A 21,472-nucleotide genomic window follows, 5' to 3' on the forward strand; every position below is an offset into this window, starting at 1 on the left:
AGCAGCTTTGGGGGAAGCGTGGGCACATCCTCTGCACACCAACTGCAGCTTCATGGTGTGGGGGATGTCCGACCTGCAAGAGTCTCCTCAGCCATCCCTGAGGCTGCTCTTGCTCTGGGAGAACGTATTCCCGAGGCAGAGGAGAGCCTGTTTTCCCGGAGCTGGGAGCCTGTGGTGCCAGTAGCCTTGGGGTCACAGCAATGTGATTAACTCCCAACCCTCCCCTGGTGTTCTAAACAATTATATTTTGCCTTCTTTCTCTTTTGTAGTATTATACCAAGGGCTTAATGCAGACCTGCCTGCTGTTATTAGTCAGTACATGTATTACTTGCCAGTCAGGTGTAAAAGCAGTGCTGTCCTGCCTTGTTTTCTGACTCCGTGACTACTGCTGAAAACTGCTCTGGTTTTCACACCTGCTCCTCCTGCCTTATCAGCCCAGCGGTGGCTCGGATGAATGATTAGAGGAAACAGCAAATATTAAACATGTGCTACCATTTCTACTTTTCAAATTAAAACCAAACAAAATTAAGCCTGACACAATGCCCCCGGAAAGAAAATCGGAGCTGCCGAAAGATCATTAAACTTTAAAGAGAGGATGAGTTGCAGAAAATATTACCAAATCAACATCAGCTACCCGTAGCCTGCTGGAGACCAGGAAAACCTCAATAAACACCAGCAGCTCTGTGTGTGAACAAAAGGACTCTATTTCACTGGTTAAATACTTACTTTAAATTTGATAAGTGCTGTGTGTTGGCATTGGTTGTTTCAGGGGGAGTGAAAACCTTCTTTGAATGTGCTTTTCTCTGCCATTTCTGTGGGCTTGTTAACCCTGCTGTCTTGCCCTGCCCCAGAGCTAGAGAGATTTCATTGGGAGTGAGTAAATTTTGGTTTGCATTGGTGTTTTGGGCTTTTTAGCTTATACAGCACCTTGAGCACACAGCTAGGTCAGTGCTTAAATATCTGCTAAACCTTTACACTCAGGCTCTGGCCTCATGCTCAGGAGCCTGGAGCTCTGCTCAGCCAGACCAGTGGGGACCAAGGTGGGACCAAGGAGAGATGCCACCAACAAGAAAACCTGACAGCTCCTCCAGAATTAGCCTAGACAACCATCAAGCCCTTTGCAATGCAAAATGAAGTGGAAAATCCCTTCTATTTCACATTTTTTTCTGTGAGATGACTCAGGGCCGTGAATGTACTCACATTTATTCCTCTGAGGTTTTTTTGCCTATTACACAAATTAGCTTTTGTGGTTAAAAAAAAATAAATAAAAAATCTCAAGACAGTTATACACTGCTTTCAAACTGCTACAGGTTCATATCAGAATGGTACATATACTTCAACAGGAAACGTTTAAATGAAAATGTCCAAATCCCCAAAGCCCCAGTATTGAGACTAGACCATCCTCTTTCTGGAAGGTGCATTAGGATCTTGAGAAAGCAGACACAGATCAATAATGAGCCAGGCAGATTTTTTTGAAAGCTGACTTTTTGCATCCATCTATGTTTGTGTATTTTACTTCCAAATAGCCTTGGAGTAAAAAGTAGTTTACATTTAAAGTGTAATATTTAACTCAACAAATACCCCTAAAGAGCACATGGAACAAAGGAATAACAAAGGACTTTATTAATGACCTTTATTTGTGTAGGGACAATAGCCATTTTTTTTAGGACCACTCCCACCCCTTTAATTATATCAATAGGTTTAGGTGTGAAAAACAGGAGTACTTTGTTACATATTGCACTGGAGCTGTGAAATGCTGCAACTGCTATCCACATGTTAAGAAAAGTGTGTTACGTCCTTGGATGGCAATATTACTCTGATAAGAGATAAACATTAACAAACATGGAAACACAGGGAGGGGGGGGGAGTCAAACAGCAGGCAGGCATTTTTAACTTATCTGGGTGGGCAAATCAGAACCACATGATTTATGGGACCCACTGGCAACTCTTACTGACCACAGGTCAGGTTTGGGCCCTTGTTACTAGCTACAAAATTTGCTCTAGAAAATCATTACCTAGAAAAGCACTGGAGTCAGTTTGAGATTTTTCAATGATTTTGGTTTTTCTGAAGTTTCTTTCAAACTGGCAACTTGGCAGGGAGGGGTGACTTTTAGTGAATATCAAAATGAAAAGGGAAGTGTGATGCAAGGAAGTAAAGGCTGACAAAAAAAATTTAAAATTTGTCACTTTCTAAGCAAACATTTTCCCTTCAACTAGAAACAATTATTTCCTTCAAAACATTATTTGAATTTTGAGTTGTTTGAATCTGACAGAAATTAAAATTATTTTATACAATCAGCAAAAATCTTTTAAATATAACCCAACACAATTTGGTGGTCATCATTAATGCAATACTCCTTTATTTTGGACTTGGACCAGGGTAAGCTTTTGCAGTCTCAGGCTCTTATAGAGAGGAAAAAACATCCTTGACTTCCACATACTCAAATTCTTCCAGATCTTCCTGCAGTTCCTCTGCCCCCAGTTGTAGATACATGGGGGTTGCCCTTTCCAATTTCTATCTGAGCTCGGCTGGGTAGAAAGTTGAAAGCAGAAATGCCAGAGATGTGTTTGACCCATTTTTATGCAAAGCAGATGGTTCCAGGCCTTTCATCCAGCTGAAGGCACTTACACCTCTGGTAGCACACTTCTCTTTGGGTTTAAATTCTGTAGCAGCCATCCTTCATCCTGCTTTCTGTCTGAAGGTACGGTGCTGTTCTCGTTTCCTTTTTATCACATTTTCATTTCTAATCTGGTTGCTGGATACTGCACGTATCATCACACTTGACTCCAGCCCTCTTTGGTTCATACTGATCAATAACTATGATGATGTCCTAACAACACTGAGATAATGTTTCTGAAAGGACTTATCCACATCTGCCAACTTCATTTAAAAAAAAAAAGAAAAGAAAAAGTCTCTTGGTAGTGGCTCAGTGACTTAATTCAGGGGAAGAGTGGGAGAGTGTCTTTTACCAAAACCATTCTGTTTTTTCACTTCTCACAGATATTTGATCATGGAAACCTGGCAATAAAAACATGTTCCAGGTTCTGTTGCATTATCAGGAATACCTGCTTTTGGTACCACAGTACAAAGAAGATGACTGGTTTAGGGGTTTCAGACTGCAATCTAGCTTCTGCTAGGAGAAGACCAGACAAGGGCTGGTAGTCACATCATGACAGAGTTTGATCTGCTTTTCAGAAGAGAAGGGAATATTTTTAACCAAAGCCAAAGGAGACAGCAAGAGTGAAGCCAACAGCTGAGATGAAATGCGGGAGGAAGGAGAGCAGATGCAGGTGTTTCTTAGCCCAGCCACTGAGTCACTGTCCACCCCTGGACAAGCCACACGTGAGAGGACAACACGAGGAGCCCCTGGATAGAAAGGTGGGAGCAGTGCTGCACCAGATGTCCCTAGTGCCTGCAGGACCTAGCTCTTGAGCAGGGAAAACTGAACCCAAGGGCAAGACCATGCACTTGGTTACACCCATTTGCCACTTTGGGCCTTTCAGCTCCACAAACACCTCATATATAGTCTACATGAAGGAAAAGGTATGTATAGCAGCAATAAAGCATGTATAATGTACAGTATCTGGGAGAGTGAAACAGACAGGGCTTAAAAACTCTGCTGGCCACCTTCTTTCCCCCTGAACTATGTGTTCACAATACAAAGCCTCTGCCATGTTCTCCCTCTGTCCTCATCAGTGGATGCATGTCCTTGCTCCTCCCACCCTGCCCCTGATGTGGGACATTACAGTCTAATCACTGACTGCCAGCCACTATGTATCTTTCTCCCTCCTCACCTTTCATAAGCCATTTACTTATTTCCCAGACTAAGAGACCAGTGCCAAAATCCTACTTTTTTCATAGGAATAGTTTTTGTGTAAGCTTTTATCACCACCAGTGCCTTGGCAGATGATCCACAGACCTTTCCAGCAGCAGCAGTAGCAGCATTCAGCCCTGGCCAGCAGCTCACTGGCTTATTTAGAACAAGAGATGAGGGTGAAGCTACCTGTAGTGTCATAGCAACCCTCTTCAGCTGCCCTCCTCTCCCAGTTCACTTGAAAATTGTTTACTTAGGTGATTTGCAGCTGTGAAATCAGCTCACAGGTGATACTGCTCTTGTTCTGCCAGGTGCTTTGGAAGATAATTTGCATTGTGCTATGCTTTTTATGGTGGCTGAGGAGAGGTCATGTTATTCCCACAGCCTCTCTTGGCTCCCTGAGACCCAGTGTACCCCTGCTCTGATTTGCAAGCAAGGCTGGTGAGCATCCAGATTGTCACCTCCTTCTGTGCCACTTGCACCTCAAGACTTTAAGGAAAATCTAAATCAGGGGCAGTTCACTCAGGTCTATAAGGTGACATTCAGGAAATAATGATAAAATGCCCCAGAGGCACGTGTGTGAGCTGAATTCTGCTGTTTAGATCGACCTCCATGTCCAGATACTAAGACTTTGCCATCCTTTCTGTAGTAGTTCCACAGGACCTAAACCCTGCCTCTGGCAATCTTCTGGGGAGATGTTCAGGCTTCAGATCCTCATTCCCCACTTTATCACCTTTCCACAGGGTGCCTGCCTATGGCAGTGCTGCAGGCACTGCACTTGCCCTCTGCTTGCTCTACCAGCTCCCATGATGTAGATGTCTGCCCCTAAATGCACCCAGCATATGTTCACAAACCCCATCCTGACTTTCCCCTGTATCTGACACCTGTTTTCACCCATGGACCAGGTGAGGAACAGTATCCCTGGGCTCAGTGCCATGGGCTGCTGAGAGTGCTGTCTGTGCAGCTCAGATATGCAGAAAAACTGGGGAGGGAAGAGATCTCAGGAAGTCACCAGGTCCAAACCCTCAGTCCAAGGAGGGTGAGCATGGACACCTTCAGTAGCAGCTCTGTCTCATTAATCTAAATTCTGCTCAGTGGGGCAGACAAAAAAATTTTGATATTCCTTTTAATGTCAACTTTGATTAAGATCTGTTCTTATAAAAGAAATAGTTTAACAATGTTTTTTTTGTGGGTGGGGAGCAGTTTCAGATTACTTAATTGTAGGGGAAACATGCTTTTTGTTTAAAGCAATGTCAACATTTCTTTTGTGGAAATGTTTGTTGTAGGTACATTGGTTTGTAACATGGAAGTAACATCATGATAATCGTAAAAAACAAGTCTGGAAGGCATCTCAAAAGAGCTGGTGTCCAACCCGTGCTCTTGGTAGGATTACCTTCATCTAAACCATCCCTGATTATCATCTAACCTGCTTCCCAAAATCTCTGATCTTCCCATGCAATTTACTGCACCCCATAACCGCCTTGCAGTCAAAGGTGCTTTTTCCAAATGAAAGCCCCAATCTCCCTCCTTTATTCGCTCTCATTAAGAACTTGTTAGGCAATCATTTGCCAGGAATAATTTAGGTAGAACTTTCTCCTGCCTGAGGGTAGATGTGAAACTTGCTTTGCAACATGTAAGCAGATCATCTACAGGCTGCTTTTTTTTTTTTTTTTTTTTTAACTAATTTTTTTTAGCATCTGTGTTGACTGGCGTTAGCTTTGCAATCATCTCCCTCGGCATCAAACGATGCAGGAAGCTCCCACCCTCCCCCTGCTCCTCCTTCTGTCCGTAGCTTCCCAGCCCTCAGGGTGTGAGGTCTCTAACCAGGGGGGGTTTAAGCCTCCATCAGCCGCCCCCTACCCTTCCCCTCCCCTGCCCGCCCGGCTGCCGCCCGAGCGCCGTGAGCTGCAAACCACCGACGCGTATCGTGACTTGGTAGATCACAGCGCGACAACAGGTAAAAAAACTGCGATAAAAAAGCATGGATCGGATTACAGGCTCCCGGCCGGCCGTAGGGTACAGGAAAAAATTCCTAGAGATGGGGAGGAGAGACCGAGTAAAAAAACAAAACCAAAAACAAAACAAAACAAAATCTGACGGCAATTAGAATTTCTTTTTTTTAATATAAAACAAATAAAGAAATAAATAGAAGCCCGTACCCCACCCTGAAAGCAGCAGTGGCCTTACCCAAGGAGGAGCCGCTTCTTGGTCCCGTCGTGGGGGGTCGATGCCGCCCTCATCGGGGCGCGGGGGTGGCTCCGGGCGGTGCCTCCGGCCCCACCTCTCCGGCGAGTAACGGGAACGACTCCCCGCCTGCTGCCCCAGGAGGTGGCGACCGGGGCCCGTCCGGAGGCGGCACCGGCGGGAGGTGGTTTTGGGGTGGGTGGGGGCGGGCGCCGCCGGTCCCGATGCCCGTGGCAGCGAGAGGCAACCGCGCTTCTCGGCGGGCGCGGAGCGGCGGCCCCGGAGGTGAGGCGGGGATGCCGGGGGAGCCGGGCCCGGGGCTCCGGGAGAGGGGTGTGGGAGAAGCGGCGAGGCCCCACGACGGCTTTTCGGGCTCAGCGAGGGATACGTCGGTCTGGGATTGCCCGTGAGCCGGGTCTAGAGGGGCTTCGTCTTCCCTCCCCGCTGGGGGAAGGGGTGTTTTTCCACGGGAAACTTTTTTCGTGAGCAGAGCGCGGTGCTGAGCTCCAGTCACCCTGTGCCAGCCCTTACAGGGAGCCGGGAGCCGACCTGCCCTTCGTGGGGGCTGGCAGGCCGGGGCTTCGGGGGGGGGACTGGCGAACCCCGGCCTGGCAACCGAGCTGCCGTCGGCTGCACTCCTGGGCAGCTCTGAGCTGGCTTCGTGCGGCTGCTGTGCCCGGTCAGAGCCCTGCAGGCAGCAGTTGCCGTTGTCCGGGCAGATGGGGGAAGGTCTCAGGACTTGTAGGTGGTGAGGTTTGAGAAGGGGAGCTTCACAAACACATCCCCGCACAGCTTTGTGAGGATTGCTGTCAGAGGGAGCTGGTGCAGGTGAGGATTAATAATACAGCGGCCACAGGGCAGGGAGGTTGCAGGTACAGTGCCCGTGTGTACTGCAGAAGGAAAGGGCTCCGTCCCTCTTAGGAAGGATTGGACTCGATGAAAGGGTTGGACTCGATGATCTCTGAGGTCCCTTCCAACCCAGCCAATTCTATGATTCTAAGGAGGAGATGACTGACTGAAGCTGTGGAGCCGGCAGCGTGGTGGGAGGATGAAGCGTAAGGGGTCGGGTGGGATGGAGCAATGTGCAACCCTTCTCTGCCAGCAGTGTGAGCTGGCTTGGGTGAGAGGGTGGAAAGAGAGCAGAACTGGTAATGCGGGAAACTGCAGCTGGCCCTCGTGTTTCTAGGCAGATGTGCCCTGAAAAACATCGGTCTGAGCAAGGATAAAGTCTGGGGAAGAAAGATCTTGCAATAGAGCTGTGAAAATGCTTGCTGTGGTGAGGAGAGTATTTAGATTTTCCTGTTTAAAAGGAAAATGTTCACACTATGTTGTGTATAATTGCACAAAACCTCCCATCTGTTCAAGATGCATTGCTTAGTATCTCCTGATACTGAGTATGTTAAGCCTCCCCGTGGCTCTGTCAAATAGGAAAGTAGTTCTTCCATATTCACAGGAGGAAGGTTGTGTTAGAGACAGAAAAACAACCCCCTGAGATCCTTTAAGAAAGTTATATGAAGCTCACTATGCATTCAAGGCAGAGGTGAGATTTTATGGTTTAGTTTTCAGTCACCTATTTCTTGGGCCCTAAAAAACCTGTTTCCAGAGTGGCAAAATAAATGGAAATCCCCTGAATCCATGTGTGGTCTGCTCTTGGACCATCTTCCCTGGATTTCAAAAACAAGGAGAAAAAGAAAGCCTCATCCAGATTAGGGGAAAGAAAATCACTACACGTTGGCCTATTAGGCTTGAAGTGTTCAATCATCAGTATGCTTTGATATACTCTGTCTCTTCACTGGTCAATGCTGCTGGATGCCTGGTGATGTTGGACTGACCTGTAGAAGAGGACAGCATCTTCCATGCCTTCTCTCTGTTTTGCAAGATCTGCTGTGAATCCCTTGCATAAGCTCGTGGGCAGCAGCAGTGCTGGTGATCAGCAGGATTTGCTCGCTTCCTGACCAGCATCGTTATCACTTCCCTGTTCTTGCAGTCTCCTCGTATCTGCATGTCCTGCCAAAGAGCTGCCATGTAGCACATGTTGTCATGTGCCACAATTTCCTTGAGCTGTGAGGCTTAAAACAGTGGTTAGACCTAAATTTTGTACACAGTTTCCAGCCCTGTTATACAATGAATGTGCATGGCTAGTATACTACAGATGCCCAGTAATAGGAAACTGCTATTTGAAAGCTGTTGGTGGCAGAGATGTATCAGTTTGCTAGCTGATCTGCTGCTAGCATCTGTCCCTTTTGTCTTTTTGTCCTTTCCAGCAGCTTTCCCCAGCCAAATTCTGCCTTCTTTTTAATTTTAAATATTGATGAGGGGTTTGTCTGGTCAGTTTCTAAAAGCTGTGGGGTACAAAACCTGTTCCTTTCATTTAAAGAAGATCCAAAGGATAAGCTTTACAAAAAAACTGTTGATACACATTTCCTGCTGGAGTGATAAATAAGATTCTTCTGTACTATTTAGGGGGGAGGAGAGGTACCATTCTGACTAAATGCTGTAGCTGTCCTGTTTCTGACAGCCTTTCTCTAACCGCTGTTTGTCTACAAATCCTCTTGCTCCCCTTTGTGCACCACAAGTGATCCTGGCATCTTTCCTTGGTCCACTGCACTTGTTGAATTTCTTGGTGCTCCTACCAGGATAAAACTTTTCTCCACTCCATGCCCCAGGGGCCCTGGTTTGGCACAGTGGAACTCAGCACCCTGGAACTATGTGGTGTTACCCCAGCAGTAAGCTGGTTAACCCAGCAAAATGCACTGGGGCATGAGGGGGCTGATCATGCCCTCCCTGACCCACCCTGGCCCCTGTGAGCCAAGTGGGGCATCCCTGGGGTGCACTGGGCTCAGCCTGGTACCCCACAGAAACCCAGCCATGGGGCAAAGCAGCTCTTTGGGTCAGTCTGTTGGGCAGAGTCTGTATCAATGGGCTACAGGGCCAGACATAGGCATGGTTGCATTATCAGGGGCAAAAGCCTCAGCATAATTTAAGCCCATTCCATGTTTCTCAGCTCCTTCCTGGATTCCTTCCAGAAGCCTGGCTCATACTGTGCTTTCTCCTCTGCTGAGCAGTTCGGTTTGTCCTGCCCCACAGCTCAAGGTTTCAGGGTTGGTGATGCATATTGTCACTGCCTGTCATTCCCAAAGCTGTCCCATGGAGCTGCTGCTCCCCAACATCTCCTGCACTGGACTGAGGGACCATGGCAGGACGGGAAGGAAGGTGGTGTGGAGCAGAGCAAAGTGGGGAAGGTACACCTGTGATGAGGAAGTGAAGGAGTCACTGGGAAGTGTAAGTCACTGTAAAGGACTGATAGAAGTTTTAAAAAAAAGCAAATGAGGAGTGTGCTTTGAGTTACCACAGGCTTTTTGAATGCCACATCACTGGAGTGGTGCACTCGTCAGCTGGCAGTGCTGTCCAGCTGTACAAATACCTGGTGCTGAGGGCTTTGCAGTATGGTCTGCTCCTGCGCCTGCCAGGTGCGATTAAATGTCATTTTATTAATGAAACAGACATACATATCTCAGGAAGACACCAAGCTCTTGTTTTTTATTTATGCTTATGAAGCTTCACTGAGAAATACTCAAGGTCGTGCAAGAATCTTGCAAGGACACGTGGAGTCTTATGTATCAATAAATAGTCTAAAGACTAGTGACACCTTTTCGTGAAGAAGTAAAAAAAAAAGTTGATCTTCCAAGGCGTGTTGAGGGGTGAGGAGCAGATATCCACCAGAGGGCCCTCTCTTCATACACCTTGATGGCCTTAAAACGTGCTGAGCCCCCGGGAAGTCTTTGGGAAAGTGCGAGTCAGAAATGACGGCTTCCATTTCAGCCCGATGTCTGAGCAAGCAGTCATGGTTTCAGTATTGGCTTTCGATCCAGTACTTTAATGCTCTATGCAGATGCCGTGTGGAGAAGGAATAGCATTATATTTTAAAAGGAGTTCCTTCAGAGGAGGAAGGAATGATCCCAATAGGCAGTGGTTTTGCTAAATGCAAATAGCATGTTATGAGGTGTGCAGAAACAAGAACATCTCTTGGTGTTTCATCTGTACAGCAGTAGTAGTGGGGGAAGCCTTAGTAAGCAAGAAACTTGAATTTTAATTCAAATTATGAAAAAGGCATTTTAAATGTGTTAACTGTGGGACCTGGTGTACCCTTGGGAAAGGGCACTGTGTTACCCTTTAGGCTGGGATCATGTAAATGGCTTCAGACAAATTGATACACATCTGCTTGTAGCATGGGGACCAAAATGGGAAGCACAGCTCCACATGTGTCCTTTGTCCACCTTTCTGCTGCAGGCTGCCTTAGGGGGACTACAGGAAAGCTGGTAGGGGGTGTGTGTGTGGATTTTTACAAGGGCTTGTAGTGAGACAACAAGGGGTTATGGTTTTAAACTGGAAGAGGGGAGATTTAGGTTAGAGATTAGGAGGAAGTTCTTTAGTGTGAAGGTGCTGAGACACTGGAACAGGTTGTCCAGGGAAGTTGTGGAAGATCCATCCCTGGAAGTTGGGTTGGATGGGGCTCTGAGCAACCTGATCTAGTGGGATGTGTCCCTGTCCACACAGGGGGGTTGGAACTGGATGATCTTCAAGGTCCCTTGCAACTCTAACCATTCTGTGATTCTATGATTTCTGGAGACCACTCTTGACCAGAGCTTTTCACATCACATACAAACAATTCAGACTATTGCTTCCTATTTATTGTTCTTGGCAAATATGCTAAACGTGGAAGAGTGAAGGGATGAAAGCTGAAGGGACAGTGCATATCGGTATTGTTTGTGGACTTTGGAAGGCAGGATGCTGCACACTTCGCTTCATGTAGTCTGTAGGTCTGGTTTTTTCCTATTGTGTTCGTGATGAAAACTTTGCAAGCTTTAATTTTCTATTATGTTTGAGAGGAAGCAAATGTAGATCTGTAGATGTTCTGAAATACAGTGACTGGGAACTGATGCATGTAAACTTCCATTAGCTTTTGGGTTATTCCTAAAGGGTGCCTTAACACTGAAATTACTTGTTGGGAATTACACTCACTGGTTATTATGAATTTCCCTAACTCTAGATTCAAGCTTAATATATTTAATTTTGATTCACTAAAAGTTAATTAAAAGTCTACCTTTACAGTTCTCCTTTGATACTAGTTTGAAATGTTAAGATTTTTTGTATTCTCTTGAGGCTTATGTTTCCAGTGGCTTTTAGAGATAAAACTATAGGTGTACCTCCAAAAAATTTATCACAGCTTTCCAAGAAAAACAAATTCAAGGGCTAAAACCTGTTGGCAGAGAAGAATGGAATTATGGATTTGACCTTCTCTGTGAAGCAGCAGCAGCAAAAAGGCTCTGGATCTTTTGTAATGCTCATGTGGGAAAACATCACGTAGTCAATATTAGGGAGCATACTTAATGAAGCATTTAAAACCAGCACTGACCAATGTTAAAATGCTCCAAACTTCTCTTATGTCAGTGTGGGTGAATTGCGGCCCTGTCTGCCTTGTGGAAATGTTTCAGTGGCATTCTCTGTGCCTTGCTGAGCCAACAGCATCTTGCTTTGGCCATGGTTAACTAAAAAAATAGAAGGAGGTACCTGGCAGCATGTGAAGGCCACTTTGTGGGAAGGATGTTGTGATTGATGTTGGAAGGTGGCACACTGTCCTGCACAGAATGTACTATGCTAAAGGTAGTTTAAATTAACAAAACAAGTTTTTTTCTTGGTGTGTGCACCACAGTGAATAAACTCAACAGTTCTGTTCCCTGTCCTGTGGGAAGAGCCTGGTTTCTGTCTCTTGTTGTTGTGATGCCTGTTTACTGCTAAGTCATCTCTGTGCTGTCTCATTGAAGTCTTAGGGCTCCTCTTGCTAGGAGGGTCAGGAAACTCCCTTCCTCAGAGCTTATTTATGCATGCTTTGCTTTTTAGTCACAATGCACCACTAAATAAAAGAGTGAATTTTAAGTAAATGCAGCTGTATGTTTGCATTGGTGTGGCAGTAATTTCTGTGCTTGTGGTCTTTTCCTTTTTTTCATCAATCAAAATTAGTAGATGGGACTTCTGTGGTGTATTGCCATCAGCCATCAGATAAGGCTTCAGCAGACAAGATACGAAGAAGCTGGAGCAGCTCTTGTAATCTGCTGCACCTATTTATTTCCTGAGATATTTCTCTCCTGTTCAGCTTCTGAGTATCTTTAAAAGAAATCAAACAGGGACATTGCTGTCTCCCCACTGTTCATAAGGAAGAAGTGTTGAGGGAGCAATAGTGCTGCCTCAACCACTTCCCCTCAGTTTTCCCAAGATCAGTGCTTCAGTCGAGGTGTTCTATGGGAACTAAACCACCAAAATGCTTTGTATTTATTTTGTAGGTGGAAATTTTCTGTCACAGACGCTTGAGGGAATCGCCCTTTCAGTGGCAATTTCTCCTCAGATTGGTTTGGCTGCAACACAGAGCCTTACTTTCTGGAGAAGGTGGTACAGGTGGGGTGGGAGTGTTGGGATGTCCTTACCTTCCTTAAGTGGTAGAGAGGCATTTGGAATGTGCTAAGGAGATGGTTAGGGTAAGCAGATAGGTTGGGCTAAGACAGAAAGGCTTGAGCAAATTATAAAATAAGTTCTCTGGAATGTGAAGCCATCAATAAATTGTTGACAAGCCCTTTGTCTTGCAAGTAGGTAAATGATGGTATGTCACTTTTGGTTACTCATTTTCTCTGTTTAAAGAATTTCTAAAGAATTGTACAGGGAGCTTTTGGGAGTAGATGGTACCACTAAGGGAAACAAATCCATGAATTGTTTTGGGAAGTCAGTAGCCCTGACCACCTTATATGATTTATAAGGTTTTTTTGTGGTTTTCTTGTTTGTTTCTTGGGGTTTTTTGTTTGTTGTTTGTTTTTTGTTTTTCACTAGGTAGAGCTGTTCACCAGTTGGTAATCCAACATCCAAATCCAGATTTCACCCTTACAGGGGAAAAAAAAAAAAATCTATGGATTTCTCAGTATTTAAACATTACAAAATGAACTGTATTAGGTGTAAATGGCTGGGTTTGGGGAGCTGAGGGCTGTAAGGGTGACCTATGTGGAAAGGGGCCATGAAGTTCCCCGTGCCAGTTCCAGCTGGTTTCCAATAGCTCCAAAAGAGGTGAAAACAGTCTATTGCACACCAAACCAGCAATCAGTCAAAGCAGCACATGGTGCCTCTGCTTGAATGTATTTTAAAAATAAAAGGTGGTAGCTGCTAGGGAAAGGAGTCACAGAAAGGAGACTTGGCAGGAGGCACATAAGGAGACAGAAAAGGGCATGGAGACAAATATGTGAGGATGCAAAAAAGCAGACCTGAGCAGTCACAAAAAAGAACATGGAAAGGTGACATGAGGCATGTGTTGAAAAATCACAGGATAATAAGACTTCTGATTCTGCAAATTTTTTGTTCATCTCACAAATCTTCTGTTTTTATCATTGGATTGTATTGATTTTATTCATTTAAATTATGCAGACTTTTGCCAAAAGGGAACCAGGCATCAAAGCAGAGGAGGCAGTAAAATGTTCTGCATCTTTTGGACATCTGTTTTGTTTATTTTCTTTAAAGATCCTTGAGAAACATTACTGGTTTTTTCTTTACTGGGAGCCTGGCATCATTTTGACTATGCAGGCTTTGAGGAAGGCATTCGACACATTGAGGATAGCACCCTTCACTTAGATTGTGCACTGATGCACCTTATTTCAGACTGTTAAAAACTGTTGGACTTTTTAGGAGATAAGCTCTACCATTAGTTGGAACATATCTCTTTATGGCTAAATCTTTCAGCCCAGTAGCTGCCCCTGGAACCCAGTCTCCCCAGCTGCTGGCAACTGGATGTACAAGTCCCCAGGGCTGTAGCCCTGCCCCAGCTGCTGGTACACAGTGTCAAACACACACATAGAGCTGGCCAGGGCTTCCCCTGTGCTCTCACATCCAGAGCTGGCCCTTAGGGATCCACTCTTCAGTCTCCCATGCCACTTCACATGTCTATGGGCTGATCCATTTGATTTTTGATAGCCATTGCACACCCATGCTTATTGCAGTTGCTGGCACCACAGACACAAGGTCCCTCCAGCCTGTGGTCTGACCCCAGTTGCTGCATTCACACCCTGCTATGTACATGTCCACATGAAATAGAAAATCCTCACCTAGGAAAAGAATTAATAAGATGACAAGAGAGACTACACTGATAGGGCACAGGAGGAGAGGGACAACTGGCCACTGCCAGCTGGCTGCTGGACACTTCTGCACCACTGACTCTACTCTGGGACAACTGTGCATGGATCAGCAGATGGTGCTCGTTCAGCACTGTGACCAGAAAGAACCTCAGGGACCAGGGAACTCTACTCACAGTGCTCTGGGTTTTGCAAGGAAAATGTGTTATGTAGGGGAATTCCAATGCACGAGGCACACAGTTTGTAACATGAAGTATTAATGCTAAGATAAATACAACTCAGTCAAATGTGAGCTGGTTTCTAAAGGTAATGTTAAACAAGTGCAATTTTAAAAACATCAAAACAGTTTTTAGAAGTGACATTCAGGGCTGCTACCTGAAATGAGCCGCTTGTAATACATTTGATTGGGTTGCCTGCAGCTCATCAGTATTTTTTTGTTTTTCATGTTTGAGTTGTTGTTACTGATAATTTTTTGTGTTACAAATTGTGTGCCTCATACATGTGAACTCCCCTGTATGTACACACTTTCCTTGCAAAAAACAAAGCATCAGCAGACCCATGGTCTGCTCCCCAAGGTTGTGGTCCCAGTGCTCAACAAGTACCACCTGCTGGTTGGCATGCAGTTGTCCCAGTGGAGCAGTATCTCAGCATCTCTACTCAGCAGCGTAGATGTGTCCAGCAGCCAGTTGGCAGTGGCCAGCTGTCCTACACCTGGCATGCAGCACAAGTATGCTGACCAACAAGCTATTTACCTGCAACTGGCCCTTTTTATCTCCCTACCACTTTATTTTTCCCCTCTTTCTGCTCCCAAAATTGCCTGTACCCCTCTCTTGCTTTGGTTTCTTTGCAAAATATTATGTAGTAATTCCTGTGCAATTCCAAACTGTTCTCCCCCTGAGCTCCCTAATACTGCCCACCACTTGGCAGTGACCCCCTTAGTCTAAAGGTGATCTGGAGAGCTTGCTTCTTGTGACTGTGGTGGCGAGTTTCATGGCTGGACACTGGGGCTGAGGCTCTACTGGCATCTTTGATGGGCCTCGAAGTAGCCCAGCAGGTGTATTTGCGCTCTCACTCCTGCCATTATCCCTCTGGGCTTTTAGTGGATGTGCAGATAAGCTTTGTTATGTGACCTCACAACCTGGACGTGGTCTGTGCTTTCTGATGGGGCCATGTGGGTGCCATGGCAGCATGGAGATTCCAGAATGTTGACCTAAAGACACAATCTAAGCATGCCGGCATGAAGGAGAGTTCAGCATGTGGCTCTGCCATGGTACTGTCCTGAGTCTCACGATCTGTTGTCTTCCCGGTCAATGTCTTTTTCTTCTTTCCTCCCCCTCAGATCACGACGGTTGTCTTGGGAAAGCAGGCTCCGACAGCAGTGAGAATGCTCAGGATGCCCAACTGCCTGCTAAAGCTGACCAGGGTGGTGCTGAGCCACAAACTCAGGACTCTATTTATCCTCGCCTTTAAGTTCATGTCCTTTGCCTCCATCGTGTTGTACTGGAGAATCACAGAGGACCCTAAGGGCAGGGGCCACCTCTACAGCTTGCCCGTTGAAGTCCGCTGTGCTCACTCTGTGCCTTCTCCTCCACATGCCATTGCTGGTGGGCCCCCTTCTTCACCAGGCAATGTGTATTTTGTGGAGACCTCAGAGCGAACTAACCCCAGTTACCTCTTCACATGCTCTGTGGAGTCAGCAGCCCGAACACACCCTGGCACAAGGGTCGTGGTGCTCATGAAAGGCTTGGCAAGTGGGAATGCCTCCTTACCCAACCACTGGGGCTTCTCCTTGCTGAGCTGCTTCCCTAATGTGGAAATCCGTCCCCTGGACTTGCTGGAGCTTTTCTCAGGGACTCCTCTGGCTAAGTGGTACTTGCAGGCTCAGCACCGCTGGGAACCTTATTTCTTACCTGTGCTGTCTGATGCCTGCAGGATTGCCATCATGTGGAAATTTGGTGGCATCTACCTGGATACAGACTTCATTGTGCTTAAGAACTTAAAGAACTTCACCAATGCCCTTGGTACCCAGTCCAAGTATGTACTGAATGGGGCCTTTCTGTCCTTTAAACCTAAACACAGGTTCATAGAGCTTTGCATGCAGGACTTTGTGGAGAACTACAATGGCTGGATATGGGGACACCAGGGCCCACAGCTCCTAACTCGTGTCTTTAAGAAGTGGTGCTCCATCAGGAGTCTTCGAAGCAGTGCGAGCTGCAAAGGAGTGAATGCTCTGCCCCGTGAGGCTTTTTATCCCATTCGATGGCAGGACTGGAAGAAATACTTCGAAGTGGTGAGCTCCTCGGAGCTTCACCGCCTGTTTAATAACACCTATGCAGTGCATGTATGGAACAAACTGAGCCAAGGGACGAGGCTTGAAATCACATCCCAGGCTTTGCTTGCTCAGCTGCATTCTCACTTCTGCCCTGCCACATATGAAATCATGAAGAAGGACTCTGAACGACAGTGACTCAAGGGTCAGCTAAGAGATACTGCCCAGGATCCCACAACTCTCCAGCTGTTCCACTGCAAGAGAACCACCTTCTGAAGTGAGGTGGTGAGAATCAAGGATAAAAGCCATTTGTGTGGTGTAGGTGGAGCTCGTTGTCTGTGCAGCTTTTTGTCTTGACTTTAACTGCCTACCAGCAATATTTTGATTCTCTGCAGGATCTTTTTTCTGCTCTGCTTGGTCAGGTAGAGAAAGGTCAGAAGGGGCGCATGTGGTGGGCCACTCGTGGCAGACTCCATCAGCCTTTCAGAGGAGCAAGTGCCCTGTCTGTAGTTGGAAGGCCTTTGTCAAAATGTGTATCTCACTGCTTGGTTCTCAGGACTTCTGAAGAGCAGTCCTCAAAGCAACATAAGGACGGGAGAGAACAGGAACTGAGGAGGAAATAAGGATGTGCTTGAGGAGGTGTCCTGAGAAAAATGTAGAGGAAAACAGAAGAAGGAAAGGGCTAAAGCAACATCTTTTTCTTTTCATTCCCTTCTCTACTGAAGCTTTCAGTGGAGGAGATTTTCTTGTGTCTGGTTTGAACAGGGAGCAGGATGCTGCAGTCTCTGTTCAATGTCAGAGATCTCAAAACATGGAAGTTTGGTGTGAATCAGAAGATGAGTATCTGAGGCCAGCTCATCATTTAGAAGGAGCTATTGCACAGCAATGATTTATGTTACAGTAGTGGCAAATTAACACCCTGCCATGAGAAGAGAGCTCATCCAAATCACATCTTAAACCACATCTGATACAGGAAGAGCTGAACTATCTTTTACATTGACTTTGTCTCTGTGATCAAATATCCAGAACAGTGTCTAAGATTCATCAGATCCTTCAGCATTTGGATGAATCCTAAAGAAAAAGCATGATATTTCCAAGTATTTTCAGCATTACAGAGATCTTGATAGGAACATACACTGTCTCAATTCAAGTCCATTTATGAGTTGTTTATGGTGGACCTCTTCAAGTACCCTGGAATGCTCCTACTATTCGTTGTTCAGGAGTTCAAATGTCTCTTGAGAGGTCTTGAGGAGGGCAGTTGAAAGCTTTATTCTTCTGCCTGAGCATCTTCCTGAATTGCAGTGGAGAAAGTTAACATGTCTCTTGCAAGGTGCTGCTGTGCCTTTGAGGGTTCCCAGCACAGACACAAGTTTGTTGGACAAACTGTGGGAGAAAACTTATCCCTTTCCTTGATGAGCAAAAGAATTTACTGATGCCATTCTTGTCAGAGAATAATGGAGAAAGAACAGTGAGGAACCACTGGCATTGTTACATATGTTCCCCACCACGCTCTGAAAGGGGATTACTGAGGCACTTGAGCCTCACAGTACAATATGGTTGATGCAGATGAGCAGAGTGTTGGCCATCCCTTCTCCTACACCACTAAGGGATTATAATCTCACTGTAAAATCTCTTCTGCCTCCTGTGTGCCTCCTTTTCTTATGCCTAGGAACAGCAGTGGGGGTGGTCCCATGGCTCCTTTGAAGACCACGAGTGGGTCAGATTTTCAATGTCACCTGGCCCCAAGGTGACAGCTCTTTCAGGTGGTGCTTCCTACAAGTACTTTGAGTTTTACCCAAATGATTTCTACATCTGCACTTGTCTGAGGCCTCTTCTGTTTCCCAGGTCAACCATAAGCAACGTGAGGTTTGCTCTGTTCAGCCAAGACAATTATCAAAAATGTACAAGACTGTGCATGCAACATTTCTCTCTCTCAGGTTTATTTGTCTCTTTTTTTTCTTTTCTTTTTTTTTTTTTTTTTCTTTTTTTTTTTTTTTTGGTAATGAGAAAGACAAATTGCCCATCTCTTTCACAAAACAGTTCCCTAGCCCTCAGGGAACATGTCTGTGGGAGTTTAAGGAGGGTGTGACTGTGGGTTGGGCAGCTTGTGAGGTCTGTAGCTACTCTGGCATGAAGAAGGTGCTGGAATGCTGGAAACACCCCTCCAGTAGCTCAGTAGCTGGCACCACTGCTCAATTTTATGGTATATCCTGGAGGTGGTCAGGATTTTGAATGTCTACAGCTCTCCCAACACTGAACATCTTCAAGAACAAAGACTCTGTGGGGAAACAGCAGATCTTCCTGACAGCCTGACTGTTCTTCAGTATGCTAAGTGGTCTACATGGATGCTGTTTTCAATCCCTTCTCTCACTGCTTCTGCTCAGTGTGTTGGGTTTTTTTTAACACTGCTTTCTTTAGAAGCAGCTACACAATTGTCAGCACTGGCCTACTGTGTGGTCAGGAAGGCATGATTTCTTGTTCTACTGATTCCTGCAGTTTTGGACCCTTTGGACTAAACAGAAATTTTGGTGACCTAAGAGCCCCCTGCCAGAGATAATGAAATGGTGGCTGGTGATCATAAAGGCATAAGAGGGGACTCTACTGTAGCAATACCTTAAACTGATTATGGGAGTATTTGGGACCCGCTGCAATTAATATCTGGCTTGATGTATTACAGCTTATTGTAGAAAAGTGCCTTTTTTGGATAAGTGGAGTGGGGTGGTTTTTTTGTAACTTTTTTTTCCCTGTAGTCAATGTTCCAAAGTTTGATAAGGAGAGGGTCAAACCAATGCAGCCTTTGGTCTTTTTTGCTTTGTCTTGTGGAAGAAAAATAAATACAGTTTTTACTATTACTTCTCTCTGCATAAGATGTTCCATTTTGTTCTGCGAGGCATTGGTGGTAGCTCTCAGCAATCTGTTAGTTATTATGCAGAAAAGCATTTCAAAGCTGTATCCTTAAGTGACTCACTAAAATTAGGAGTGTGGAATGAACATGAGACAAGTTGAGCATAAGCACATGTGGAAAGAAGGATCTGCAGATTATGACTACATGACATATTTGGGACTTGAGCTGAGTGGTACTGATTCCTAATCTGACCAGGTATTACCCTGTCATTCATGACCTGCAAACTATCTGAAGCAAGGTGTTTTAGTCTCACTCTGGAGGTCTGGATGTTATGGAATTGGAAACTCCATGATTTTTCTTTTTCTCAGGGTGATGGGCTACAGCCTTCCTTAATAGTAACGACATCTGTGCCTTTGTAGATCTAAAAGTGGAAAGCTTGTGCTGCAGACATTCATTTTCCCACCTGTCTTCCAGAGCCTGATCTAAAGATGTCCAGGAAAACATTTTCAGAGGCTGTGAAAGGACTGGTGAGTTCTAGTGTAGAGGGGTTTTGTTGTGACTTCGTGAGTCAAGAGCCAGGGAAAGAGTTTTCCACTGAGATTTAAAATAATTGCCTGTCATTTCCTCAATGCTGACAGGAAGTCAAAGATGATGGAAAGTGGTAAGAAGGCAAAAAGTGTTTCTTGCCCAAAGTGTTCCTTTGTCCTTGATTTTATGTTAATTAGCTGGTAGACAGGTGTGTAGTACATCAAGGAGAAAAGCCTGCTGCAGAGTGGATGAGTTTTGAGATGCAGAATTGAACAGTGCAACAGGAGAGGCATAAGAAAGGATAAGGAAAGTAATCCTGGCCCTGATCTCCTGCAAAGAGATTGAATGATGATTTTCTCTGTGCTGACTGAGAGTCCTCCTGTGTCTGGAGCTCTTGTGTCAGGGACATCTGGGATGCACAGTAAGTAGTAATGCTCTGTATGGCTCTTTTTTCACCTGTTCTTCTGCCTCCTCCCAAAATGTGTAGTCCAGGGAGGCTCTGGTACAAAGTAGGTTAAGAACCTTTTTTAGGGGAAAGTGCAGCTACCTGTCTTTATTTTGTGTATGTTTGGAGCTGATGTAGCCCAAGGAGCAGGTATTCTGTGTGACAGCTCAGTGATTTTGTGCCATTTCCAGTTTCTGCCTCAGATACTCCATGCTGCAGGTATACACCAGAATCTAAGTTTGGACTCTCTTGTTGTCCTTCAGTAGCCCTTGATGCTGAGGAAAGGTGAACTTGCTCATTGAACAATTGCTCCTCTTGCTGTTCTCTCAATTGCACCTCCTGAAATGCCTCTCATAGCCTTAAGCCTTCAACAGACCTAGGAATCCTTGACTTGCTCTTTGTAAACTTTCTGAGCTGGTAAATTAAAGCATGTCCTAAAGCACTGGTATTTGAGTAGCTTAGGAAAAAAAATTCCTGGATTCTTATAGCTGGGCAAGTTTTGGGAGAGACTGGCAGTATATGAAAATTGCTGTAAGAAACAGAAAGCATCGTAAATCCCCGTGTGGCTCAGTGTAAAGTTTTTCTTGTTTGCCAAAGTTAATTCATTTCAAATTACTTTGTCTACTGTTTTATATTCCAAAGCAATAGACTGACTTTTCCAGTCCTCTCTGGGAAAAGAAATACCCAAAATCATTCCTTTTACCAGCATAGGGAAATGTGACAAATATTCAGAACAATACTGCACTGCAGATCCACAGCTTGGAATAAGAAGCGTCTTTTCTCTAAATTGCACATCTGCAACACTTGAACAACATATTTAAGATAACATTGGTGGTAAAACAATTGTTAGGCTGTCAGTGATTAGAGAGTATTTCTTTGTGGTTTATTTGCCTCTTTCTGTTACATAGATAAAATAATAAGCACCCCACAGTAATGCAGCTCAGAATTTAATTTATACCAACCTTTTTTCCTTGCGTCTAGAATTGTAGATTTTATGACTTAATCATTTACTCTGGTAGGTACCTGTTTGTGAATTCTGATAAGTGGTCCTGTTGTCTTTGTCAGGAGTGTGGTTGTACACTTTTTTCTTAATCTTCTGTATTTGCTTGATATGATTTACTTCCATAGACATGCTAGAGTGTGTCCAGAGAAGGGCAAGGAGGCTGGTGAAAGGTCTAGGGAACAAGATTTATGAGGAACATCTAGTCTGGAGAAAAAGAG

At 45.2% G+C, this 21,472-nt stretch overlaps 1 protein-coding gene and 1 long non-coding RNA gene across 3 annotated transcripts in view; one reads left to right on the top strand and one right to left on the bottom strand.

Annotated features, from left to right (window-relative positions):
* The window catches only part of LOC115598048, a 21,273-nt gene extending 15,148 nt beyond the window's left edge, over window positions 1-6,125 (bottom strand). Inside the window, exon 1 of the long non-coding RNA XR_003987372.1 lies at window positions 6,003-6,125. This is a non-coding gene — a long non-coding RNA (uncharacterized LOC115598048). The remainder of the gene's footprint in view (window positions 1-6,002) is intronic.
* Window positions 5,687-17,122, top strand: LOC103525289 (lactosylceramide 4-alpha-galactosyltransferase). Of its 2 annotated transcripts, none has more exons than XM_030466014.1 (2): window positions 5,687-5,772; window positions 15,504-17,122. In XM_030466014.1, exon 2 carries the CDS (start codon window positions 15,549-15,551, stop codon window positions 16,629-16,631), a length of 1,083 nt encoding a protein of 360 aa, XP_030321874.1. In that variant the 5' UTR covers window positions 5,687-5,772; window positions 15,504-15,548; the 3' UTR covers window positions 16,632-17,122. The 2 variants fall into 2 exon arrangements, with proteins under 2 accessions (XP_030321874.1, XP_030314626.1); XM_030458766.1 differs by lacking the exon at window positions 5,687-5,772 and adding an exon at window positions 6,214-6,284.
* Window positions 17,123-21,472: the final 4,350 nt, after the last annotated feature.

This window comes from Calypte anna, chromosome 1 (assembly GCF_003957555.1).
Source record: "Calypte anna isolate BGI_N300 chromosome 1, bCalAnn1_v1.p, whole genome shotgun sequence".
Taxonomy (NCBI): domain Eukaryota; kingdom Metazoa; phylum Chordata; class Aves; order Apodiformes; family Trochilidae; genus Calypte; species Calypte anna.